General features: G+C 36.9%; 1 protein-coding gene across 4 annotated transcripts in view; it reads left to right on the forward strand.

The window, feature by feature from the left end:
- The window catches only part of CEP162 (centrosomal protein 162), a 113,720-nt gene that overhangs the window by 69,287 nt on the left and 23,270 nt on the right, over positions 1–21,163 (forward strand). For 2 of the 4 annotated variants that reach the window (XM_015066728.3, XM_053222499.1), the window contains 4 exons: positions 7,077–7,289; positions 10,822–11,474; positions 14,684–14,825; positions 17,107–17,205. In XM_015066728.3, the coding sequence (XP_014922214.1) occupies positions 7,077–7,289; positions 10,822–11,474; positions 14,684–14,825; positions 17,107–17,205 (1,107 nt within the window). The remainder of the gene's footprint in view (positions 1–7,076; positions 7,290–10,821; positions 11,475–14,683; positions 14,826–17,106; positions 17,206–21,163) is intronic. The other 2 variants (XM_027057314.2, XM_027057316.2) reach the window with 2 other exon arrangements.

Below are 21,163 nucleotides of genomic sequence, written 5' to 3' on the forward strand. Positions count from 1 at the left end.
CAGCTCTATTAGACATCTAGAAAGAAGGAAGCAGAATTTTAAAACTCTGGGTATAGAATTAGGATTCCTTCTCCTCATAAAAGTTTGGTGAGAGAGGAGTACAGGAAAGGAGACTTTTAAATTGGGAACATGTTAGAAGTGCTTGAGAAGTGTTGCAAACACCCTGGAAATAAATGGAACATTTAGCCTTCCAAAAAGCTCCGTCATTTTGAGTTCTTGCTCACCGTCAAGCTTAGAAGTATTCATTTTATGGTCAGTGTAGCTGGGAGACCTTTTCAAAAATTATGTTGTAATGCTTATTAGGATAAAGATTTTTTTCATTAAAGTAGTTATATGTGGGGTGGAATATTAACTTTTTCCTTTTGTTTTTAAAACTCTGTAATTTAGCATTTGTATTCATAACTCAATTATTCAAACGAAAGAAGGATTTCCAGCCCTGTGCATAAGGGAGCATAATTCTATAGTCAAGTCATGACACTTAAATATACAGTTATTATTCCATCACAAACCCAAAACTGTGAGGTCATCACTGGGCTCAATATTACCCCAGTTTTCTGAGAGAAGGAAAACTAAAAAATTAGCTTTTGTTACTTTTACAGGACCTGTTCTTATAGTAAAAGGTATGGTCGGTAACTTGGCTTAGTAGCCAGGAGAGGAATAGGACAGAGGTATTTTAAAGAGTTAGAAGTATTCTGAAATAAGTATAGTACAGGATTGCTTGCCTATTTTTCAGTGCTTTTGATTTAGATTAGCTAATGTAGACGAAGCCATCCAGAATTGTGAGAGAGAAAAGACCAAAGCAACTACTTCCCTATTTGATGACTTTAAGAGAAATAATTTAGAAAGTTATTTTATTTACTTGTTGATTTACTTTATTAGTTTCTCTCCTCCATTGGAGTACAAGTGCTGTTAAAGCAAGGATCTGGCTTATCTTGTTTGCCTTCTGTATCTCCAGTGCAGCGCCATATCTGGGAATTAATAAATGAATGCAGAACTAAATGTATCAGAGTGAAAACAAATGAAGCATGCTTAAAAGCAAAATTAAGACTTGAAATGGTAAATCATATTGACTAGAAATATAGCACTGAATATAAGTTACTTTCCTCTTTTATTAATGCTTTCATTAAGGGGTGCCTGGGTGGCTCAGTTGGTTAAATACAAACTTCGGCTCAGGTCATGATCTCACGGTTTGTGAGTTCGAGCCCCGTGTCAGGCTCTGTGCTGACAGCTCAGACCCTGGAGCCTGCTTCAGATCCTGTGTCTCCCTCTCTTTCTGCCCGTCCCCCACTCACACTCTCTCAAAAATAAAAAAAATAGGGGCGCCTGGGTGGCTCAGTCGGTTGAGCGACCGACTTCAGCTCAGGTCATGATCTCGCAGTCTGTGAGTTTGAGCCCCGGGTCGGGCTCTGCGCTGACAGCTCAGAGCCTGGAACCTGCTTTGGATTCTGTGTCCCCCCTCTCTCTCTGCCCGTCCCCTGCTCATGCTCGCTCTCTCTCTCTCTCTCTCTGTCAAAAATAAATAAACATTAAAAAATTAAAAAAATAAAAAAAATAAAATAAAAAGATGCTTTTGTTAAAAAATGTATTGGCTTACCATTTTAGACTATATCTTTCTAAAATATTGTTTATTAATAATATTTTGTATAGTTTACTGTGTGTACATTTCGGATCTTACTCTGTTCCCATGAACATTTCCATCCTAATGATTTTAAACCTTACTATATATTTATTGTTTTAATGTTTATTTATTTTTGAGAGAGAGAAGAAGAAAGAGAGAGAGTGGGGAGGGGCAGAAAGGGAGGAAGAGAGAATCCCAAGCAGGCTCTATGCCGTCAGCACAGAGCCTGACAAGGGGCTCAAAGTCACAAACTGTGAGATCATGACCTGAGCCAAAGTCAGAGGCTTAACCGACTGAGCCACCCAGGTGCCCCTAAACCTTAATATATATTTTAAAGTAAAGGTATATCAAGTGTATTCAGAATCATTTTGGAGCCATATTCTGAAATAGGTTAATTCTAGAATAAAATATCTCATTTTCTAAAAGTTCATAATTAAAAATGGGGCCAATTAATTAGATGCCTGTTATAATGAAAATTTCAGATTATGTGCATTTTTTAATTCATACTTTTATTTAATGGAATATTCCATAGTTTAATTTCCAATGAGAATTTTTGAAAAAGCAGTTACTTTTGTGTATGACAGCCACACTGGTATCAGTGACCAGCATTTACTCATATCAATGACCGAAGAAAAATATTAAAAAGCAACATTAAAGAAAATATAAAGTAAAATCTAATTTTCCCCAAAAATGTAATAAGTACTTCAAGATATCAAAATTAGGTTGAAATATTTCTTAAAATTTTAAATGAATGCATTAATTATAAATATGTTAAAACATTCTTTTTTTTTTTCTTTTATTTTTACATTCAAGTTAGCATATAGTGCAATAATGATTTCAGGAGTAGAATCCAGTGATTCATCACCTACATATAACACCAAGTGCTCATCCCAACTGTCTTCCTTAATTCCTGTTGCCCATTTAGCCCATCCACCCACCCATAACCTCTCCAACAACCCTCCGTTTTTTCTCTATATTTAAAAGTCTCTTAAAAACATTCATTTTTTAAAAATCTAGTTCTTCTCTTTTCAGTATACATTTTGTATATGTGTATGTATGTACCTTTGTATGCTTAGATCTACTTCAAATAACTAGATATTTAATACCGGAGAAAGCAAAACTTTGAAAATGTCACAATTGAAGTTATCAATATTTGTATCTGGATATATTTCAATTTATGGTGCATATATGAAAGTGCAAGCAGTCTTCATGACTGGAAATATTTACTATAAATGTTGCAAATGATGAACAATATTCAATGCCTAACATGAACAATATTCAAGTTATATATAGGATTTTAAGTACCAGCAATGCATCTTGCCTTAGTGGGGGTAGTTTTTGAGACCAGATCATAATAAAAGCCAACATTATCAAGCCCTCACTGTATACTGGGTGTTCTGCTAAGCACTTTACCAAGGTAAATGTCATTTGATCCTCACTTAAGTGTGCCAATGCCATGAAATTGGTATTGTCATTCCCATTTTACCAGTGAGGCAAAAGAAATGTAGATTGAGGAGTAGACACAGGTCATAAAGCTGGTGGCACAATCTGAACTCCAAACAAGCTCTAACCAGTGCACTAGACTGCCTCTCAGGTGCTATTTTATTTTATTGTATGTTCAGAGGTAGAAAACTATTCAATAAAGAATTTAGTATTTTAATATATGTTTTTCAAACACATCTAAACTGTAATTTAACAAAAACAGGTATAAACATATGTACATATATAATATCAAGCTTTAATTTCTGTAGACCCTGGTATGGTTCTTTCTCACAAAAAGACCATAAAATATGTTATTGCTTAATAGACTAAATGAAAAGTAGTGTTTTGTGAAGACTTCATTAAATATCATCTAACCCTCCTTGCTTTCTAATTGAAAGAAGTAACTGTAATTTTAAAAATAGATTAAACTTGGGGCGCCTTGGTGCCTCAGTCGGTTAGACGTCTGACTTCGGCTCAGGTCATGATCTCACAGTTTGTGAGTTTGAGCCCCGTTTCGGGCTCTGTGCTGACAGCTCAGAGCCTGGAGCCTGCTTCAGATTCTGTGTCTCTCTCTCTCCCTGTCCTCCCCTGCTCGTGCTCTATCTCTCTGTCTCTCTCTCAAAAAATAAACAATACCAACACAACAGAAATAAAAGCAATAATAAGAGAATATTATGAGCAATTATATGCCAATAAAATGGGTAATCTGGAAGAAATGGACAAATTCCTAGAAACATATACACTACCAAAACTGAAACAGGAAGAAATAGAAAATTTGAACAGACCCATAACCAGGAAGGAAATTGAATTAGTAATCAAAAATCTGCCAAAAAACAAGAGTCCAGGGCCAGATGGCTTTCCAGGCGAATTCTACCAAACATTTAAGGAAGAGTTAACACCTATTCTCTTGAAACTGTTCCAAAAAATAGAAATGGAAGGAAAACTTCCAAACTCTTTCTATGAAGCCAGCATTACCTTGATTCCAAAACCAGACAGAGACCACACTAAAAAGGAGAACTATAGACCAGTTTCCCTGATGAACATGGATGCAAAAATCCTCAACAAGATATTAGCCAACTGGATCCAAAAATACATTTAAAAAATTATTCACCACGACCAAGTGGGATTTATACCTGGGATGCTGGGCTGGTTCAATATCTGCAAAACAATTAATGTGATTCATCACATCAATAAAAGAAAGGGCGAGAACCATATGATCCTCTCAATTGATGCAGAGAAAGCATTTGACAAAATACAGCATCCTTTCTTGATAAAAAAACCCCAAGAAAGTAGGGATAAAAGGAGCATACTTCGAGGTCATAAAAGCCATATATGAATGACCCAATGCTAATATCATCCTCAATGGGGAAAAATTGAGAGCTTTCCCCCTAAGGTCAGGAACAAGACAGGGATGTCCGCTCTCACCACTGTTATTCAACATAGTATTGGAAGTCTTAGCCTCTGCAATGAGACAACACAAAGAAATAAAAGGCATCCAGATTGGCCAGGAGGAGGTCAAACTTTCACTCTTTGCAGATGACATGATACTCTATATGGAAAATGCAAAAGATTCCATCAAAAGACTGCTAGAATTGATTCATGAATTCAGCAAAGTTGCAGGATATAAAATCAATGCACAGAACTTGATTGCATTCCTATACACCAACAATGAAGCAACAGAAAGAGAAATCAAGGAATCGATCCCATTTACAGTTGCACAAAAAACTGTAAAATACCTAGGAATAAATCTAACCAAAGAGGTGAAAAATCTACACACTGAAAACTTATAGAAAGCTTATGAAAGAAATTGAAGAAGACACAAAAATTAGAAAAAGATTCCAGGCTCCTGGATAGGAAGAACAAATATTGTTAAAATGTCAATACTGCCCAAAGCAATCTACATATTCAATGCAATCCCTATCAAAGTAACACCAGCATTCTTCACAGAGCTAGAACAAACAATTCTAAAATTTGTATGGAACCAGAAAAGACCCTGAATAGCCAAAGCGATCTTGAAAAAGAAAACCAAAGCAGGAGGCATCATAATCCCAGACTTCAAGCTATACTACAAAGCTGTAATCATCAAGACAGTATGGTACTGGCACAAGAACAGACACTCAGATCAATGGAACAGAATAGAGAACCCAGAAATAGACCCACAAATGTATGGCCAACTAATCTTTGACAAAGCAGGAAAGAATATCCAATGGAATAAAGACCGTCTCTTCAGCAAGTGGTGCTGGGAAAACTGGACAGCGACATGCAGAAGAATGAACCTGGACCACTTTCTTACACCAGACACAAAAATAAACTCAACATGAATGAAAGACCTCAATGTAAGACAGGAAGCCATCAAAATCCTCAAGGAGAAAGCAGACAAAAACCTCTTTGATCTTGGCCACAGCAACTCCTTACTCAACATATCTCCAGAGGCAAGGGAAACAAAAGCAAAAATGAACTACTGGGACCTCATCAAAATAAAAAACTTGTGCACAGGGAAGGAAACAATCAGCAAAACTAAAAGGCAACCGACACAATGGGAGAAGATATTTGCAAATGACATAGCAGATAAAAGGGTAGTATCCAAAATCTATAAAGAACTTACCAAACTCAACACCCAAAAAACAAATAATCCAGTGAAGAAATGGGCAAAAGACATGAATTGACACTTCTCCAAAGAAGACTTCCAGATGGCCAACCGACACATGAAAAAATGCTCAACATCACTCATCATCAGGGAAGTACAAATCAAAACCACAATGAGATACCACCTCACACCTGTCAGAATGACTAACATTAACAACTCAGGCAACAACAGATGTTGGCGAGGATGCGGAGAAGGATAACCCTTTTACTCTGCTGGTGGGAATGCAAGCTGGTGCATCCACTCTGGAAAACAGTATGGAGGTTCCTCAAAAAACTAAAAATAGAACTACCCTACAACCCAGCAATTACACTACTAGGCATTTATCCACGGGATACAGGTGTGCTGTTTCGAAGGGACACATGCACCCCCATGTTTATAGCAGCACTATCAACAATAACCAAAGTATGGAAAGAGCCCAAATGTCCATCGATGGATGAATGGATAAAGAAGATGTGGTATATATACATACAATGAAGTGTTACTTGGCAATCAAAAAGAATGAAATCTTGCCATTTGCAACGATGTGGATGGAACTGGAGGGTATTATGCTAAGTGAAATTAGTCAGGGAAAGACAAAAATCGTATGACTTCACTCATATGAGGACTTATGAGACTCATAAATATGGAGAACAAACTGAAGGTTACTGGAGGGCTGGTGGGAGGGGGGATGGGCTAAATGGGTAAGGGACACTAAGGAATCTACTCCTGAAATCATTGTTGCACTATATGCTAACTAATTTGGATGTAAAGTTTAAAAAATAAAAAAATTAAAAAATAAATAAACATTAAAAACCTTAAAAAAATAAACTTCAGTTGGAGGGGGACATTTGTAGGAGGGTTGGGGTAGGGTGGAGATTGTTGCACATAGGGGCAGGTGCTTAGGAAGCTGTGTGTTTATTGTACAAATTCTGTACATTCATATGCAGATGTCATTTTTCAATCAATAGATAGTATAAATACAATCATCAAAGGGAGTCTGTGGGAAAAAGGGAAGGGAAAAAGCTTTCTCTTCAGAAAGATTGGTTATTACTAGTACAGTAGAAAGTCCCAAGATCTGTTTCGGATAAATGTAAGAGGATTTCTGTAAATTAACCAGTAACCAGTACTAAATTAGACATTAAACTATAGGGTTTTAAAATCAAATGATCTAGGGATGCAAAATTTGAAATTAATCTGTGTTTCTGTGCATATGATTCAGTCTTGTGATGTGATATAAACATCTCTTTGAAATCTAGACATGACTCATAGAGCATAATCTCAATTTATACATGAAACTGCTTAATTTTAATATATTTGTGATCTTACGTATATGCAAAAATATTTTAATAGGTTAAGGAAATGGAAGGAATTCTAAAGAGAAGATATCCCAATTCTTTACCTGCTTTAATACTGGCTGCATCAGCAGCTGGTGATACAGTAGATAGAAATACAGTGGACTTTATGGAGAAAAGGATAAAAAAACTAGAGGCTGATTTGGAGGGCAAAGATGAAGAAGCAAAGAAAAGCCTTCGTACCATGGAACAACAGTTCCAGAAGATGAAGGTGGGTGCCATCTAGCCATGGACATGGGGCTCAGATCTCAAGGTTTCAGTATTGTGGGAGCTGGGCACTTCTTAGGTCTCATTTTAACAAATAATTTTAAACATCCTTCCCTGTAAAACCTTTACCATGCATGTCAGTAGATGCAAAAGAAACCTAGACCCATCCTATCTTTTTTGCTCTCCTTTATCTACTTTTCTTTTTATTTCAAGTTTAGAAAATCAAGCACAGTGTTCCTCTCAGTGATGCTAGAATTAGTGGTAATTAAGCTATGAAAAGGCAAGGTAAAACATGTCTGGTGTATATTCAGTATAAAATTGTTTTTTAGTTACCATGGGTGAAAATACTTTTTTGAGGGATGCCTGGGTGGTTCAGTCGGTTAAGCAGCCCTTTCTTGATTTTGGCTCAAGTCATGATCTCAAGGTTCATGAGATCAAGCCCCATGTTGGGATCTTGCACTGTGGTGTGGAGCCTGCTTGGGATTCTCTCTCTCTCTCTCTCTGCCTCTCCTATCCCTGTTTGTGCACGTGCTCTCTCTCTCTCAAATAAACATTAAAAAAAAAAAAATACTTTCTTGAAATTTCCCTAGACAAGGGGGAGGAAATGAGACAGAAGAGTATCTTTGGAGTAGAGCAGGGAGCAGGGCAATGTTGGTTGAAAATGTCTTACTTTCTGAGTTTTTTAATCCTTTGTGAGGAATGAATCAGAAAATACAAGTAGTAGGATGACCAAGTATGAAAGAAGATGTGATATTTAATTTACTTTTAAAAATTTGTTTAGCACACAATTTCTGCAGTAATTCTTGCTAGATGCTTTCACGAACATTTTAGTTCATCCTGCATCATCTTTCCAATCACCAGTGAGAAACAGATATTGCTACTCTGCTTCACAGATGAGGGAACGGATGTTCACAATTTAACTTCTTGCCTGAGGTGCTATTGCTGGTGAGTGACAGAGGCCTCAAATCCACAGGCCACAGATTTCTATCTTGAGAGAAGCAACAGATGATAGAATATTAGATTCCAGAAACAGTAAAAGGTTGAAAACCTGGAAGTACATTGGCCTGCTAGCTAACTTAAGGTCATGTCAAGGAAGTTGGCTTTACTTTATTTCATACTCTTTCAAATCTCTCAGCCCCCTACCTGGTTTTCTTTGTTCTCCTGTCCTAAATTCCAAGGCGTACTTCTCTTTTAACTACCCTCTTTTCAACCATACTTACCTCCTTTACCTTCTGCTCCAGCTCACCCATCTCTTCCTCTGCTTCTCCTCTCACACAGATCTGTGTTTGTGAGGAGGTGGCATAGTTGAGAGAGGAGAGCTGTCACGGGTGTCTAGGTGTCTGATCCTGGGAATTTGCTCGGTGCTACTTGGCAGTCCTCTTGCTGTGACTGATCAGTTTCTTCCATTCCCCTAAACACTCACCACAGACCTCCTTCCATCAGGTTCATGTGACCCCCACACCACCTTTAGCAGACTGCCTCCTATCCATAGGAGACTGTGGCATGATGGAAAACACACAGGCTTTCTAGGGTCAGACCAACCTCCAGTCCCCAGGCCAGACTTTACGCCAGTTACTTTACCCTCTGAGCCTCTGTCTCCTCATATGTAAGAGGAGTTGTTATCTACAACTGACTTATTGCCAAGTATGTCACTTTTTCTCCTGAATTTCTTTCACTTCCTCTGTTCCTTTTCATCACCGTGTTACTCGGCTGCCATCATTAAGAAACAATGACCTGGATAACTATTGTAATCTCCTGACTAGTTTACACGTACCCACATCACTCCATCCTCTAATCAGCTCTTGATGCTAAAGCCAAAATTATATTTTCATATCTGTGTCTTATACACATACATACACACACACACACACACACACACACACACACCCCTACCTTTATTTATATCCCTCAATAACTTCCTGTTCCTCTTAGGTTAAATAAATGACCTATAAATCCATGTATAGCCACACCCCTCTTGCTGTCCAGTGTGTTCTCACACTGTGCTTTCTCATCCAGTCATATGTGTTTCTCCTACTTGCCATGTTTCCTGCAGCCACAGAAGTTTGTACACTTACCTCTGACTGGTATGCTCTGCCCACCTCTTTCAGTTGAGATGTTCCTGCCCTTTAGCTCTTAATCCAAGCACTGCTACCCCAGTGAAACCTTCGTGGACTCCCTGGTAGACAAATTATCTTACAGGCACTTTCCATGCACTTCTCCATTGTCTCTACCATGTTCACAGCTGTTTCGATTGGATCATGAGTGATCTCTCTCCCCATCTAGCTTCTGGACTTCGTGATGGCTGGAACTGTTCTGCTTTTACTCACCATTGTGTTCCGTCATTCAAGACACAGAGTAGATGTTAAAATATTTTAATTAGTTAATCCTTAATTCATAGGATATTGGGAGGATTGAGTGGCAAAATATATGTAAAGCCCCACGGCCTTATGTGGAGTATAGCAAACATTCAATAAGTGATTATAGTAATTACAGCTAATATTAACATTCCAGTGACCACATAGAGGCTAGAATTCCAACCCTCTACCTGATTTTTATATATCTAAATCTCTTCACCCTGATTTTTCTCTTTTTGTGCTTCCTTAGCCCGTCCCATTCCTGTCTCTGCTCACTCTTTATCACTTCTTCCTTTCATTCTGGTTCCCAGTACACACCAAGCATTAGATTGCCTTTGCAGGTGTTCTTCCTACTTCCGTAATGTCCCTGCTTCCACTTATCCCCAAATTTACATTCCTCTCTCAAGCCCAAACCTAAATGTGCTCCCTCTATTCACTCTTCCCCCTTCTCTCAGGCACACGGGGAGCCTCGTCCTCTTTGCACCATATTCATAGGCCCATTATCACAGTTATCATAGGGCACTGAAATTTTCCATCACTCTCCTGACCAGGCTATAAACTGTTTGAAGGCATGAGCTGGCCTTCTTTATCTCTAGAATCTGGTACAGTGCCTGGCACACAGTGGTAGCTCAATAAATATTCATTGAATGAATGAACACTGTTGTGCCCCCTTTGCAGAGTAACCTGCTTAGGTTATTTTGTTTATAATAATAAAGCTGCAGTGTGACAAATCCAAGCTGACTTACTCCCTATGAGATTCCTAAATTGATACTAGCAAGTTGAAAACGGGCTATCTCTTAAAGATTTCAGCGCCCCCGATATCTTTCCCTGTTTATCCTCAGAGTATAGTTCGTCAGTTTGCATAGAGAAAGGTACACAATAATAGGTTTGATTGTGATACTTAAAATAAGTTTTGGGGTGTACAGAAACATGTTATATAATGTTTATAAAGCAACATGTTAATTATGAAATTATACAACATATTGAGAACATATAACGTTATGCTCTTTAAAGATTAGGACTTCAGCCCATTGGACTGACTCAGGGAACAGAGCTAGAAGCATCAGAACATGTAATGAATGCCTGAATGAAGGAATAGGTAGGACCTAGTAGAATGCTGGGCTTTGGGAACAAGTGACATGCTTAGCAGTGGTTTGACGTTACATGGATTCCTTTCTGCAGATCCAGTATGAACAGAGACTAGAGGAGCAGGAGCAGCTACTTGCCTGCAAATTGAAGGAAGCACCCCAGAACCAGCCTGACAGCTCCTCCAGGGTTGAAGCACTAGAGAAGGAGCTCGACGACATCAAGGAAGCCCATCAAATCACTGTAAGAAACCTTGAAGCTGAAATAGACATTCTTAAACATCAGAATGCTGAATTGGAACTCAAGAAAAGCGATAAAGATGGTAACGATTTCCAGTCTATAGAACTCCAGGTAGAACAGGCTCATGCTAAAGCTAAACTGGTGCGACTCAACGAGGAGCTGGCTGCGAAGGGGAGAGAAATACAAGACCTTTCAAAAACTGTGGAGAGGCTCCAGAAGGAGAGAAGGATGATGCTGTCTAATCAGAACTCTAAGGGTAGAGAGGAAGTGACTGCAAAAAGGGGGAAGAAAGGTGGTTTGCATTCAGGTAAAGGAAGTGCTAACGCATTCCCTGGAACCCTGGATGGCAAGCGTTACCAACCACACACTTTTACTGATTCCCATGTTTCAGAGGTTTTACAAGAAAACTGCAGATTGAAAAATGAACTGGAGAGATTAATTGTGGAGAGGAATGAGCTGAAGATGAAATCTGAAGCAGCAGTGACCCAATTTGAAAATTCCATGAAAAGGTAAAATGTGAATTTGTAAATAAATATATGGGGATATAAAAAGATAAAAATGCAAAAATTATGAGATAGATTTCCTCTAGATTATCAATTTTACCCTCAACTGAATTCATCACCAAATTTTATGAAGTTGTATTGCATTGCTAAGCATAGATCTCTTTCAGAGTAGGATCCTCTACCTGTTGAAGGCCAGATCCTGATAAGCCTGAATCTCTGTGTCAGCCCAAACCATGTGCTTGGGCTGACTGATCTTGTCTTTCTGCAGTTTTCCAGATGGTGTTAATAAGCTGACCCGCTGGGCCTTCTTATAAATGAATGTCATCATTTATGACTGCCATGGGCAGACTGCAGAAAACTGCTATTATTAAAACTAGCTGACATTCTAAGAGGAAAGGTCCTCTTTTCCAAAATAACTCTTAAAGTTAATCTAGTGATCACATCCATTCATGCCTTAAAGAACTTTTGTGCTCATTCCTTCTCAGAATCACCAGGTACTGTCTTTCCTCTGAGCCTTCTAACATGCTCAGATCTTTTTGTCCATCATCAAACCAAGTCTCTACTCATCTTTCTGTCAGGAACACTTTTCCACAAGTAGTGTCTTATTTGCAACTCACTTCCTCTTAACCGGGACTCTTATCCTCAGCACTCTTTTAAATGTGATCTCTCAGCAGTGCTCTTTCCTGGTCCAGTGGTGTTTTCTCCATTTTCATTCTCCTTGACATTGTTCTTTCTTGAAATGGTTTCCTCCCATAACCTCCATGACTAGTACGCCTCTCCTGTACCTTTAACCGACTCCTGACTCTTCATTCTCCTTCCACAAAAACCAGACTTCTACCAGGGTTTATTTTCAACTTTCTGTTTATTCTCTGTTCTTTATCCATTGCTAAATTCATGTATTCTTATGGCTTCTATGAACCACGAACCCGATTTACTTTTCAAGGCTGTTTTCTTCCCTGAGCTCAGATGTTAAATCTACTGGGGTTTTTTGGATTATTCCTCTTGGACTCAGTAGTATCTCAAATTTTATTCCTTTTTTTACCTATAAACTAGCTCCCCTCACAGCTTCCCCATCTCCATCTAGCACCATATTTTTTCAGTTGTCAAGTCCAGCTTTTACTTCCTTTATTTCTTGGGCTCACAGTTTATGGGGGTGCTTCCTTATAAATAGGTCTCCTTTCACTTTCTACCTTACTGTAGTGCAGCCTTACTTGCTTTACTACAGCATCCCACCCTAATCTCCCTGATTTTAGTTTCTGTCTCCCCTAATCATTTTGCTTAAAAACCATTAATATTCTTAAATATCCCTGTATTTGAGTTACTCTGCCCTCCACTGAATCCCAGCTTCCTGAAGTATCACGACTAACTTACTCCATGTGGCTTCTCAAGTGCCATCACCATTACAAGACTTCTGTGTGGGCCTTAGTTGCTGAAGGTCTTTACTACATTTTGCTCGTTCATGTTTCAAGTGCTACCTCTTCCACAAAATATCTCCTAGAGCCTCTCAGGAAATTTCCTGCTCTCACTTCCAACTCCTCCATAACTTATATACCATGTGCCAGTATTGAATATCAAGAAAGCACTAATCAGACAGTGCCTGGTAACTCCTTGAGAACTGATATAAGATTACTTCTTTGCAACGTGGTTAAGGAGCAGAGTGAGCATAGCAAGCACTGGACAAATGCTTATTGAATGATGGGCAGCTGTGTCTGAATGCTTCCAGATTGAAACCTTGTGTTTTTAGTTGTCAATGTGATAATAAAAATAAAGCTATTTGGAAAGAATTGCATTCTTTCCTAGAAAAAATTGAAATTTATCCTATAAATTTTCCTATATATAATTTATAATTTTTTAGTATTGCTTAATCTGTTTTTCAGGCAGCTCTGGGCCTGATAAGTAAAGAATAACCTTTCCTAATCCCAGATTTAGGCCAGTGGGGTATTTTGTTTATTTGGTTTTTTGTTTTTTACTTTAGTTCAGTTGTGTCATAAGTGCTTTAGATTTTTATGCTTTTCCATACTGTTTCCATGAATAAATGTTCATATAGTCAAATAAGCAACTGATAAATTTGTTTATAGCAACAGTGAGTCACTAAATATCTGCTTTGAATAAAATCCTATCATTTTTTGGGGTGTGTGGGTAGCTCAGTCAGTTGAGCATTTGACTTCAGCTCAGGTCATGATCTCACAGTTTGTGGGTTCGAGCCCCACATTGGGCTCTGTGCTGAACACTTGCTCAGAGCCTGGAGCCTGCTTCAGATTCATTGTCTCTCTCTCTCCCCCCCCCCCCCCCAATCTCTCTCTCTCTCAAAAATAAACATTGGGGTGCCTGGTTAGCTCAGTCAGTTAAGTGTCCAGTTTCAGCTCAGGTCGTGATCTCACGGTTCGTGAGTTCAAGCCCCGTGTCCGGCTCTGGGCTGAGAGCTCAGAGCCTGGAGCCTGTTTCAGATTCTGTGCCTCCCTCTGTCTGCCCCTCCGCTGCTTGCACTCTGTCTCTCACATTGTCTCAAAAATAAATAAACATTAAAAATAAATAAATAAACAAACAAACATTTAAAAATAATAATAGGGGCACCTGGGTGGCTCAGTCGGTTGAGCTTCTGACTTTGGCTCAGGTCATGATCTCGCAGTCAGTGAATTCAAGTCCCGCATCAGGCTCTATGCTGACAGCTCAGAGCCTGGAGCCTGCTTCAGATTCTGTCTCCTTCTCTCTCTGCCCCTCCCCCACTTGTGCTCTCTCTCTGTCTCTCAAAAATAAATAAACGTAAAAAAATTTTTTTTTTAAATAAAAAAGTAAATAAACAAAAGATAAAATATTAGGCCCTTGCTTTAAATCCAGACAGAACATTCAGAACCTTCCATTCTCTCAGAAAGTACAGCCCCAGGCTAGGGAGCCAGTGGAAGGCCCAGATTTTGAGGTCTAACACTGTGCTGGGCTTGAACCCCAGCTCTGCAACTTCCTAATCTGAATTCCAGAAACATCACTCTTTCCAAAACTCAACTCTGCCCTTATAAAATTCAGTAAATAATAGTGAGCTCATGGTGTGGTTGTAAGAACTCACAAGCAATAATGTATAAAGCACCTGACAAAGTGCAGTAAGTAATGGTGTTCTTTCCCTATGCCTCTTTAATTTCCAAGCTTCCTACACTATTTTTATGCTAACTCTGAATTGAAGAGCTGTTTTTATGTGTGATTTTGTTTGATTTGCTCTACAGGGTCAAGGAAGATACTGCAGCACACATTGCATCTCTCAAAGCATCTCATCAGAGGGAAGTAGAGAAACTCCTTTGCCAAAATGCAGTAGAAAATTCTTCTTCCAAAGTAGCTGAACTAAATCGTAAAATAGCAACTCAAGAGGTAGACAACTTTAACAAACTTTCCTTGGCTTTAAAATTATTTTTTTCAGGACTGTTAACAGAACATTTAACTTCACTTTTTAGTAGAAATGAGAAAATATTGACTTAATTTTTTTTTAGTAGGAGAGGATGCCATTACCATTTAACTATTCTACTTTAAAACTATTCTCTCTAAATAAGTGGTTTCACAGTTTTGTCCCTGTATTTCTCAAATAGTTCTTCTCCTAAGTCATTTGTAACAAATGGTAGAAGTATGGTCAATCACATTTTGTGGTTGAGAACTGAGTACTTGAACTTGAATGTTAAATCATTTCCCTCTACCCAAGTCCCAGGTGACAAGTAATTATCCTAGTCATTCTCTTGCCCATTTATCTTTCATTCATTAAACAAATAATGATTCGGGGTCTATAGACAATGAAGCACTAGGGATAAAATAATGAACAGAGATATGCACACAGCTTGTAGCCATTATGAAACAGTCTTCTTAGAATTATGACAGAATATGCTGAAAGCTTATCCACATTTCTTTAAAAAAGTGTATCTTCCTTTTTGGTTAGTGTGTATATCTTCAAGGAATATCTATGATTATCTACTGTGATGGTAGCAAGTTGAAAAAAACAGCATTAAAATAGAATTTGTATCTGCAACTTACTTTCAAATGGTGTATCCCAGGAAAAGAAAGAAAAATAAGGCAAATATGGCAAAAATGTTAGCAGTTGGTAAATCAAATTAAAGAATATAAGTCCACTGTGTTCTTTTCTCTAGGTTTTAATTTTTAAAAACAAGCTGAGGGAGAAAGACTTCAAGAAACAATTATCTTACCATTATTTCTCCCTTTAATAGTCATTTAATAGTATCTTGATTAAAAACAAATTGCTCAACTAAGAAGTTTAAGTATGGACTGGGTATTAGATATTATGAGATTATTGTAAATTTTTTAGGCATAAAAATGTTGGGTGGCTTAGCCAGTTAAGCATCCAACTCTTGATTTGGGCTCAGGTCATGATCTCATGGGGTCGAACCCCAAATTATAGTTCTGCACTGAGTGTGGGATTCATTCTCTCCCTTTCTCTCTGCCTCTCCTACTCATGGATGTGCATGCACACACACGCACACACACACACACACACACACACACACACACTTTCTCTTTCAAAATAAATAAACATTAAAGAAAATGCTGTTGTGGTTTTGTGAGATGTCCTTGTAAGAAGATGCATGTTGAAGCATTTGGGGTATTTTAGTGTGAAATGAGGTCTGTAATTTAAATTCAAACAAAGAACTTTGACTATTTTAATATTTCAATGAGAAAGTGCTTTTTATTTTTTTTTAACATTTATTTATTTTTGAGAGAGAGAGAGAGAGAGAGAGAGAGCGAGAGCGTGAGTGGGGGAGGGGCAGAAAGAGGGAGAGACACAGAATCCGAAGCAGGCTCCAGGCTCTGAGCTGTCAGCCCAGAACCCATGAACGGCGACATCATGACCTGAGCCCAAGTCGGACGCTTAACCGACTGAGCCACCCAATCTTTGTACAGCAGTTGCAGATAACTTCTCTGGCTTTTTTCCCCATAGGAGTAGGGTGTCAGTGGGCAGTATAAACATTATATCAAGTTATTATATATTATGTAGTTGGGAGAGGTGGGAAAAGTAGTGTCATTATGCCATAGTGCCTGCCCTAAGTGTTACTTTCCCAGAGTTCTAAATGTAATATTGTAAATTATAAGTTAAATGGAAGTCAGCATAGTCTGATGGTAAAAACAGTAAAAGTATTAGAGGTAATAGATGCATATTTTCCTAAGTTTTAAGATCCTTGATGAAAGTATCTATTTCAGGTTGCCAAAAAAATATAAGCATGATGTTTATTTCATGCTTATTAATAGGCTTGTGCTATTATTCTACTTAATCACAAAGTAATAAAGACAGTATTGGCTATCTTCAAAATGCTTAGACTTTACAGAGGTTTATTTTAAAAGGTATTTTTCAGGCCTTCAGAAGAAAAGTATTAGAGATAAAGAAGCCAAGTAGTTACACAGCCATTATTTGTCATACATATTATACTTTCCATTAAATATTGAAAGAAAATAATGACTGTATTCAATCAGCTTAATTTATTCAATGAACTTGATTCCTGTGACATTTTATTTTTGTTAGAATTTGGTAATTTAAAAATATTAGGATTTTTTTTTTGCTACAAAAACACGTCATTAGTTGGTTTTCTGATATTTTTCAAATAATGTTTGAGAAGACTTCTATTAACTCAGTACTTCTAACATAATTTCATAGGTACTTCTAAAACATTTCCAAAATCAAGTTAACGAACTGCAGGGTAAACAGGAGTCTCTGGTAGTTTCTCAAGTTCGAGAAGAAATCTTACAGAAAGAGGTAAGAAGTAACAAAAATATTGTACTAAAAAGCTGTTTCTTAGCCATTTCAATCATATTCTTATTTTTGTATTAATTTTTGTTAACTTAAATGTATAAATGGAAATAACCTGAAAGTATCACATCAAAAAAATAATAACTTGTTTATGGTAAGTCTGCTTTGCCCAGATGAAACTCTTCAAGGGGTAAACAAGTTTCTTATATATTTGTATTTGATTTTGAGATTTTTCTGGGCAGTGGGGAAATAGGGAGAGGGGCATTTGGTTCTTTTGATTGTTTTAGGAGGAAAAATTGGATGGTTAAGGTCGTTTTTGTATTAAGTACTTGATACTGTAAGAAATAACTAAAGTAGTCATTACAGCGATGCTGGATCCCCAGTAACATTATAGGAGATGGATCTTTCTGGAAACTCACCATTTTTATTACTCTAAGATCGCTTTGATTCTAGAAAGTGTAAAACACCAGACAACTGTGCATTCCATTCTTTGAAGTGTATCCACCACATTTTATTATTCAAGAATTTATTAAACCATACAGGAAAAACATAATTGCATTATGAAAAGATTAATATAAAAATACTCCACAGTTACATAACTGTCAATTTAAAAAATCGTGTTTCAGTAATTGAAAGGCTGTGGTTCAACATGTGCATTCTTTTCAGTGTTTAAGATGTACATAAACTTTGTTGTATAAGCAATAAGTTAACAGAACTTCACAGACCTAAGGTAAAATTTTGGGGAAAATCAATAAAAGGAAGTATGTTCTAATGTTTGCAAGATAAAGATTAAGGTCACTTTTAGTTAAGTTACAGTGTGTTCTTAGTTTAAGAATAGCTAAAATAGTTTGGAAATAAAAAAGCTGCAATACATGATTTTCAAGCCTATTTACTAGAAAACTAAAACACTCCATCTTTTGAATGAAATGACAATCTGCCTTTCAATAAGCAGTATATCTATAATAGTTATGTTAACAGGGCCTATTTATTCCCACTACTGATAACCTCCTGAGGGTCCTCAAAGGGATTTTCTCTTAGGCTGATGGGAACAGCTCATTTTCCCAGCCCTACATTAGCTCCCAGATTGTTCAGGCTGCCATTTCCACTAGCTTCGAAACCCTCTGGGCAGCAAAGTAGGCAGTCATTGAGTTCATCTATTGTGTTTCCCTTCTCTCATGAATCACCATCGTGCAGTGCTGTTAAGTTGATGTTTGAAAACAGTTTCATATGTCCTCGGTTGTTCTGGTTGTTTAAGAAAGGAGGGTAAACCCCTGTCTCTTTTTGACCACAGAGAAACTACAATATACATCTTTTAACACTAGCAAATTCTGTTTTATTTGGTTACTGCTTGTTTGTAATCCATCTCTGCCTTTCTACCTCTACTCTATCTACCTTTCCATTTATTTGTATCTACTTCCATTATCAATGTCTTGTAGATTTAAGTGTAGAAATCTTTCACCTTCTTGTTTAAATTCACTTTTAAGTATTATCCTGTCTTTTGATGCTTTTTGAATGGTAGCATTTTCTTTTTTAGGTAGTTCATTATTGATGTACAGAAACAGTACTGATCTTTGTTAATTTTGTATCATGCAGCTTTACTGAATTCACTGATTAGATCTAACAGTTTTTTGGTGGAGTCTTTAGAATTTTCTATATATAAAATCATGTCACCTGCAAATAGAGACTATTTTAATTCTTTCCTATCCTGATGCCCTTTATTTTTCTTGCCTGATTGCTCTGGCTAGGGCCTTTTGTACTATAATGAATCGGAGTAGTGAGAGTGAGCACCCTTGTATTGTTTGTGAACTTAGAAAAAAGCTTTCAAGCTTTAGCCATTGAATATGATATTAGCTGTGGATTTATCATATACTGTATTACTGTATTGAGGTACATTCCTTCTATACCTAATTTAATAGCTTTTATCATGAACAGATGTTAAATTTTATCAAATTTTTTTCTGCATCTATTGAGATGGTAATATTATTTGTTTCTTCATTCTATTATTACCTTGTAATGTATTACCTTGATTTTTGTATGTTGAACCATCTTGCATCCCAGAGATAAATTTCACTTGATCATGGTGAATATTTTTAATGCACTGTTGAATTCAAATTGCTAGTATTGTATTTAGAAGTTTTTCATTTATGTTCATCAGAAATAGTGGTCTGTAGTTGTCTGACAGTGTTTTTGGCTGGTTTGTAAAATGAATTTGGAAGTGTCCCCTCTCTTCTGTGTTTTGGGAAAGTTTGAAGAGGATTAGCATTAATTCTTTAAATGTTTGGTAAAATTCACTTATGAAGCCATCTGGTCCTGGACTGTTCTTTTTTGGGAGATTTTTTATTATGGATTCAGTCCCCTTAGTAGTAATTGACTGTTCAGATTTGGTTTTTTTTTTTTTCCTGATTCAGTCTTGTTACGTTGTATGTGTCTAAGAATTTTTCCATTTCTTCTAGGTTGTGCAGTTTGTTGGCATATAGTTCATAGTAGCCTTTTGTGATCTTTTGTATTTCCATGGTATCTGTTATAATGTCTCCTTTATCATTTATAATTTCATTGATTTGAGTCCTCATTTTTCCTTGGTTAATCTAGCCAAAGATTTGTCAATGGACAAATGTCAATGTCTGTCCTTTCAAAGAACGAATTCTTAGTTTTGTTCATCTTTTCTATTATTTTCCTGTTCTTGGTTTTGTTCATTTCTGCTCTGATCCTTCTCTCTTCTACCTGTGGGCTCAGCTTATCATTCTTTTTCTGGTTCCTTAAGTGTAAACTTAAATTGTTTATTTGAGGCCTTCTTGATTTTTAATGTGTGAATTGCTGTGAATTTCCATCTTTGAGTTGCTTTTGCTACATCCCATTAATTTTGGTTTCTTGTGTGTTTCCATTTTTGCTTGTCTCAAGACACATTATTTCCCCTTTAATTTCTTCTTTGATCCATTGGTTGTTAAGGAGAATCATGTTTAATTTCCATGTATTCATGAGTTTTCCAGTTTTCCTTATCACTACTGATTTTCACACCATTGTGGTCAGAGAATATAGTTGGTATGATTTCAGTCTTCTTGCATGTGTAAGTTTTATTTTGTGGCCTATCATACAGTCTATCCTTGAAAATATTCCATGTGCACTTGAGAAGAATGTTTATTCTGCTGTTGCCAGATTCAGTGTTGTGTATGTGTCTATTATATCCATTTGGTCTATAGTGTTCAAATTTGCTATTATTCACTGCCTGGATGATTAATGTGTTGTTGAGAGTTGGGTATGAAGTCCCCAACTGTTATTGTATTGCTGTTTATTTCTTCTCTCTCTGAAGTTGAGTGCAAACGCAATTACTATGTCATCTTCTTGGATTGATATTGACCTCTTCATCATTATGTAATGACCTTTTTTTGTCTCTTTTTACTGTCAGTCTATGTGTGCCTTTAAGACTAAGGTGAGTCTCTTTCAGGTAATATATCATTAGATCTTATTCATCCATTCAACCATTCTGTTGATTGGATAATTTAATCCATTTACATTTAAAGCAGTTATTGATAGGTAATGACTTATCACCATTTTGTTGATTATTTTCTGGCTGTTTTGTAGGTCCATTTTTCATTGTTTCATATCCTGGTATCTTTTTTGTGTTTTGATGTCTTTTGGTATCAGTATGCTTTAACTTCTCTTATTTTGTGTAAATACTATAGGTTTTTCCCTGATGGTTACCATGAGGCTTATATAAAATATCTTCAAATTATAATACCTTATTTTAAATTGATAACTTCAATAAAATTCCTAAACTTTACACTTTTCTCCTTTCCCTCACATTTTAGGTTATTTATGTTACAGTTTACCTGTATTTTATATCCTGTAATTTATAGCAGATTATTATAGTTATGGTTATTTTTATCCCTTTTGTCTTTTAATTTTTAAACTACAGTTGTATGTGGATTACACACCACTGTTATCTTGTTATACAATCTAACTTTGA

This window comes from Acinonyx jubatus, chromosome B2, assembly GCF_027475565.1.
Source record: "Acinonyx jubatus isolate Ajub_Pintada_27869175 chromosome B2, VMU_Ajub_asm_v1.0, whole genome shotgun sequence".
In the NCBI taxonomy this organism is placed as follows: Eukaryota; Metazoa; Chordata; class Mammalia; order Carnivora; family Felidae; genus Acinonyx; species Acinonyx jubatus.